The sequence below is a fragment of the Papaver somniferum genome, chromosome 3, assembly GCF_003573695.1.
Source record: "Papaver somniferum cultivar HN1 chromosome 3, ASM357369v1, whole genome shotgun sequence".
In the NCBI taxonomy this organism is placed as follows: domain Eukaryota; kingdom Viridiplantae; phylum Streptophyta; class Magnoliopsida; order Ranunculales; family Papaveraceae; genus Papaver; species Papaver somniferum.
Window position 1 is genome coordinate 76,394,089 of NC_039360.1, and position 6,753 is coordinate 76,400,841.

The 6,753-nt window shown below is 37.3% G+C and overlaps 1 protein-coding gene across 1 annotated transcript; it reads right to left on the minus strand.

Moving 5' to 3' along the window:
• Positions 1-1,136: 1,136 nt before the first annotated feature.
• LOC113356545 (cytochrome P450 CYP736A12-like) lies at positions 1,137-3,420 on the minus strand. The gene is made up of 2 exons (XM_026599709.1): positions 2,094-3,420; positions 1,137-1,965 (listed from the first exon to the last, which is right to left on the minus strand). Exons 1-2 carry the CDS (start codon positions 3,006-3,008, stop codon positions 1,540-1,542), a joined length of 1,341 nt encoding a protein of 446 aa, XP_026455494.1. The 5' UTR covers positions 3,009-3,420; the 3' UTR covers positions 1,137-1,539.
• Positions 3,421-6,753: the final 3,333 nt, after the last annotated feature.

The window sequence follows — 6,753 nt, forward strand, 5'->3', positions numbered from 1 at the left end:
AGTTTGAAAGAAACTCTCAAACTCCCTGTTAGTCGTTAAAATTAGAATGCTAGGGAGTTGGTGTTTTTGGGGGAGTTCTGGGGAGTTCTAGAGAGTTTATAGTGTATTTTTCCTCACTCCAAATCTCTCAAAAAAGTAGAGATTTCTGGAGAGTCTCTCAAACTCCCCACACTCAAAACACCAAACTCTCTCAAACTCCCCACACTCTCTTACACTCCCTCAAAATCCCCAAGATTCAAAATACATTAAACTCCCCCAAACTCACTCGTGGACTAACCCCCTATAATAGGCTAGTTTAATTAATTACGCCTAGGTTGGACATATATCAAACCTAGGCGTAAAATTGGAGTTACGCCTGAAAATCAACTAAACCTAGGCGTAAAATTGGAATTACGCCTGGATATCAACTAAACCTAGGCGTAAATTGGAATTACGCCTGGAAATCAACTAAACCTAGACGTGAACGACATGCAAATCAAAGTTTACGCTTGAATTGAACTAAACCTAGGCGTAAGTTCTTCAAAAACTAAATTACGATTGAAAAATCTAGTACCGTACCCAGGCGTAACACTAGCAGAAAGTAAATAAAATCCTAATTTTACTTTGATTTCATTCGATTTAAGCACAAAAACGAGTACAAAAAGATGGGTTTGTTCGATTATTACCTTTATACACCATGGGTTGTTGTTGAGGAGTTTGAAAAATTCGTTCTTCAATTGATTGAATCGGTGGAATGAGTTGAGGATGAAGTTGAGGTTGATTTGAGATGTTGATTACCATCACTAGGATCAGTATGCTTCTTCCTCATCTGTTTTTATTAGTTTTAATTGAAGAGTCATTTTGGACAAATTGTTATTGAATCAAAAGTATCCCTTAACCAGATTTTTGGTCACCAGATATCCAAGTGACGCCCTTCTAAAGGAGTGTGACGCCCCAATAACAGCCTTCAAAATAAAAGAGGAGGTTGTCTATTTATTTTACTTTTCTTCATCTGCCAATTTGAGTAAATTTTTTTCCTGTGTATGTATTTATTCTAAGCTCAATGAAAAGTGTTTGTCATTTGATGTCTCCTCCTCTTCTTTCTGTTTTACATACCAGCCTAAATCACCCTTGGTTCCCTCATGAAACTGGAGAAATACAGAAACAGAACAAAGAGTTTTCTTAACATAAACAGAAAAAATAGCTTGTCAGGAAAAAAAACAAACTACCGAACTGGAATAGTGATCGGGTGTTAACTTCTCAGCTCAGTTCTAGTGTTTTTGGACCTCAATAGTTTTTACAAAGACTAAACAAGTATAATGATAGCCTACAGAAGTACAAAATTTACTTGAAACAATTCTTACATGTTTATCAACTGTGAAGACGATACTTTGGAATGGCACATAGATGATTGGCTCTCGGCATCACCACACCAAACACTTCGTTTGTATCTAAATCAGCCGGCGACATATTATTTGGAAGCTCCCAATCGAAGCAATGTACCAATTGCGCCACAACCAATCGAACCACTAAAAAGCCTAGCGTCAATCCAGGGCAACGTCAACGACCTGATCCAAATGGAAGGAGTTCAAAATCATATCCTCGAACATCTACATTGCTCCCCAGGAACCTCTCAGGGATGAATTTTTCTGGATCAGTCCAGGTTTGTGGATCACGTCCAATTGCCCAACTGTTGATTATTACTCTAGATTTTTTGGGTATGAAGAAGCCGTTAACTTGACAGTCTTCAATGGATTCATGAGGGAGTAGAAGTGGTCCAACTGGATGAAGCCTGAAGCTCTCCTTAATGACCATATCCAAATACTCTAGTTTCGGCAGATCTGATTCTTTGACCAGACGGTCCAAACCGGCCTCTCTCTCCAGCTCATCCTGGATTTTTCGCATCACTCTTGGATTCTTGATTAATTCTGTCAGGGTCCATTCAATTGCAGTTGCTGAAGTGTCCATTGCTCCTAGGAGTATGCCCTGCAACAGATAAACAAAATGAATGACTCTAAAAGAATTGTGAAAATTGGAGAACTGACACTATTAAAATTACATTTTCTGCTATGCCACATTATTAAAAATGGAAGTTAAAAAGATTCTGCACTTACCAAAGCAATGGCTTTGATATTGGATCGATCGATTGGAAAGTCTGTATCATTAGATTCCATACAGTCCAACAAGACATCGATGAAGTCCTTAAGATTATCCTTATCAAATACCTCTAAATGTTCATCAATAACGTTATCTAACATTTTATCAAAAACTTCACTAACTGCCTTCATCCCTTTCACCAGACCTTGAAGATCAAATTGACCAATAAAAGGAATATGCTCAGCCAAATTAGGAACTGCAGCAAGCCTCATTCCTTCTAGCACGACTTCATGAAACGACTTTTTATCATGGTCGCTTTCCACGCGCTTCTTTCCGAACACCATCAAGCACGACATATCTTTATTCAGAGCAAATACCTTACTAGTAATATCTACCACTTCATGTAAATTTGCAGCATCTTGCAGTGACCTAATCAATAACCCAATCTCCGAACTTCTCATGGACTCAAAAGACTCAATTTTCTTTTGATTAAGCAGTTTTAACGAACTTAATTTACGAAGATTTAGCCAATATGGACCGTATTCAGTGAAAAAGCTTTTACGATCATAAGTTATATACTTGGCAGCTGCAGTAAAAGGTCTACTAGCAAAATTGAGATCATGTGTTTTGAGAAAAAGTGCTGCAGCTTCAGCGGAAGAGACAACAATAACTGGGACAGAACCAAGACGCAGATACATAATCGGACCATATTGGGTCGACAATCGGTGGAGATCTCTATGAACGGCTTTACCTGACATAAAAAAGTTGCCTACAATTGGAAGGCCTTTTGGACCAGGAGGTAAGCGTTTAAGTTTGTTACTGGATTTTGATATAAAAATGTGGATGGGATAATAAGCTAGCAGGAGAAATAAGAGAAGAGTGGAAATCCAATTAACAGCTATGGAAGAAGACATTGAAAGATATCTTAGCATAAATTTCAACTGTTATGGGTTTTAATTCTTGTTTTCTGTACAGTGCAATGACAAGGATAAAAATAGAAGAAATGTATTTCTGCTTGTACTAATCAAAGGTGAATACTACGATATGCAATTCAATGTAACAAATTATGAACTTGCAGTAACTCAAATCTCAGACAGATAAACAAAGAATCCCTAGGAGAAGAATATAAAAGAATTTTTTCTGACCTGATTGAAATCAAATCTCAATTCACCTGCTAGGAGGAGTTAGAGTTCCAAGCATAAAGTTGTTTAAAGAATTCATGACGCTTTACCAGTACTCTTGACAAGTTTTTCGTAACTTGAAACCCTATTTCAGATTCTTTTTCATTGCCGCTTGTTTTTGATGCTTTTCTGCTCTCAGATGTCATTGTTGGGGAAAGATAGAATCTTGCCAACACGAGTTTGGTTAGTTAGAGGCTGAGTTTGGTTAGTTAGGGCAATTCGTTACGGTAATGTGCAAGCCAAAATTTTTGTTGAGCCAGATGGTTTCTCCACTATTGGAATAAAAGTGGGCGGTTGACCATTAAACGCCAGGACTGGGATATTCGCCCGTGTATAGGTCGGTGCGTGAAGGATAGACTCGACGTTTGAAGCCCAAACGCGGGCGTGAGAAGCAAAAATGCCAATGATCAAATATCCACGTCCATATTTCCAACGGTATAATTTTTAAAACTTAGAAATTCCTTCAATTCAATTCATTTTCACTCAAACTACGACTGTCCATTCTTCTAAAATTCTTCTTCTTCTTCACTAATTTTCAAAACCTATAAATTTCCTTCTTCTAAACCAATTTTTTTGATACAATATGAGCAACTTCATAAGAAAAGCGGTCAATAATATAAAGAAGAAAAGAGATCAAAGACATGACCCGGTACCTGCCACATATGTAAAATATACTCAAAATCGAGAAGCAGAGTTTGCTTCGCCGAGTGTCGTTGCTGCTCCATTTTTTGTCCAAGATCATGTGTCGGGGCATCAAGAGCGGTCTGAGAGTTTTTATAGAATGAGAGGTGGATTTTATGAATGAAAGGGTATTCATGATGGTCTACCCTTGCAGTCCGAGAAAGAGTTGACAGATCCCTTGCGTGCGCTTTATAATGTGAAGCCTAGAATACACAACAATCAAATTCCGACAGTATTGGTAGAAAGGTGATGGCCGACGACGCACGCGTTCCATTTTATGGATTTTGAAATTGGTAAGTTTGTTTAACTTAACCTAAATTTTATTTTTCAAATAATTATTAAATAATCAAAAGAATTAATCATAGTTGATATCATTCTTGTAATAGAAATTAGGTCCCTTAATTTGTATTTTATTTGTGGGATCCCAAGTGGAGTGGGAGATCCTGTACCATACTACCAAAAAGAATGGATATCAAATAATAAATGGCAGACGCTTCTTCCATCGTTTATGGAATCACATATACGTGAAGATCATAAATATTTGAAAGGAGGTGGTGTATTATGTTCAGCGTTGAAGTTTCACCTTAACCAAAACAGATACCCAGAAAATGTTAATGACTATCCTGAATTCGAAAGGGTGTTTATCTTATGGGTACTGCGTCAGACGTTCTTTACAACCTCAAGTTCTGTTTCTCATGTTGGTTGGCTTGAAGCGTTAGATTATCTGACAAAACACCAGATTATGACTGGGCCCTGCAATTTTAGCAGAAATGTACCGTGGGCTGTATCAAGCATCGATTGTTATAGCTAACTTCACTGGTTTCTGAGGCATTATAAAGGTAAATATCAAAATTATTATTTTTAAATTTAAATAATTTTGTTAACAAATGTGGATTAAGTCAAAATACTAAAATTATGGAGTAATTTGTATTATTGGTGGTATACCTCTTCAGTGTTGGTAAACAATCCTTAAAGACGATATCCATATATTTCCAATCTTGGACATGTACCTCTCGACCAACTGGACGAAGGACACTGGCAGCGACGTCTCGGGTTCCAGTTTTGTTCATACAGATGACTCAGAGCCATAATAATGTTGTTGTTCACCCTTACCTTGATTTTCCTGAGTATGGTGGTAATGATGTAGAACGTATTCCCGATTATTCTCTATGTAGAGTTGTTTTTTACACTACAAAACTGGATATAGGTGTTTGGTACCTCAGATAAAGACTGTTGCACCACTTACAAGGTATATATGCAATTGCATTTAACCCGCCACCACAGATGCAAACCTCAGCATCAGCTTTTGAACGGCTGAGAATAATCTAGTGGGAGAGGTATGAACTAAATACAAAGAGGAATATTGATGAAGCACAGTATGTTACCTGGTACAGGTCGATTTCGAAGCCTGTAATTGGGAGATACAACATGCACATATATGGGTTTGATTTCCCAGGGTTATCAAGCCCATCTCATGATGCAAATATTGTTCCTGCGCTGCCTCCAAAAGATCCATGATGTATGACTTACCCCGCCACAGGTGCAAGTTCTTCATCATCTTCGTCAAATATGCTCAAAATTCGTTGGGAGATGCCAAGTATTACTTCACAAGGTGAGCCAACGACGATCCCCATTGTTTCCAAAGCTATGGAACATGATTATCTTTACTACAATGTGGCTGCCAGTAACGAAGACTTGAAGAGACAACTGAACGAAATGTATTGGCTGAATCGGCAAATGGAGGCCATACACTTAGGTGTGTGTCGGAAATGGTAGACGGACACAATGTTTAGATTGAGTCCAACTGTAAATGCTGATTCACAATATTCCGATTTTACCAGCAATAGATCATGGCACAAGAGTGATACATGTTAGTATATGCACAAACTACAAATACCATTTGAAAAGGCGAGGGTACCCAAATATATTTTCCTACCTATAAGTCCTTTCTCCGAAAGTGATTGTCTATGGACAGAGTCGAGATAATACAACAAGTCGGTTCACACTTCGTGTGATCTTCTATGGATACGAGATCAAAACAATACAACAACGAAGTATGCTTACTTTATAAAAAGGTTCGTACTTAACCAAACACAGTAGGATTACTTATCAAGTAAATAGGAATTAACGTTTGTGTATTTTGCTTCTAATTATAATAAAAATAATTATAATTGCGGAAATAGAAAAGTAAAAGACACAACAAGATTTCGTTAACGAGGAAACCACAAATGCATAAAAATCCCGGGACCTTGTCCAGAATTGAATACTCTCAGGATTAAGCTGCTATAAAAAATTAAACCAACTTCGTATAGTTGAGACCAAGAAACTATAACTATAGTTCACCTAGTTCCGTCTTTATTCCCACGCCTCCAACTTATGAATAAGTCACGTACTTGGAACAATTCCTTTGGTTCGTATTCGAAACAGAAAAGGATCAACAAATCTGTTTGGTAGCAACTCTCTTCAACCAAGTGATATGAGTTCGACAAAGGCTATTCTGTTTACCTCAATAAACTCATTCTCTAGGTTCTTAGATTTATCTTATTCTCAACTACCGAAGTAATTGTTAAGATTTTTCAATCAATACTTTTAATCACAAAGAATTGTATTTATGCCGATCTACACAGCTAATCAATATAATCTACCATAAGGATAAACCGATTATAGTTGGATCCTCTATACCGAAACAAGTATTGTGCACACCAAAGATTATGAACCCAAATCAGAAATCCTCAATATCTTCTTTGTCTTCAAATCTTCTTAAATCTTCAATAAACACCTGCACACAACAACTCGAATCTCTTGAGGTCAATCA

What these genes read in the sequence shown, in the direction of transcription:
- LOC113356545 (XM_026599709.1), bottom strand. Translation starts at nt 3,008, where the DNA reads ATGCTAAGATATCTTTCAATGTCTTCTTCCATAGCTGTTAATTGGATT. An exon ending in ATATCAAAGCCATTGCTTTG is followed by an intron (nt 1,966 to 2,093) that starts GTAAGTGCAGAA and finishes TATCTGTTGCAG; the next exon opens with GGCATACTCCTAGGAGCAAT.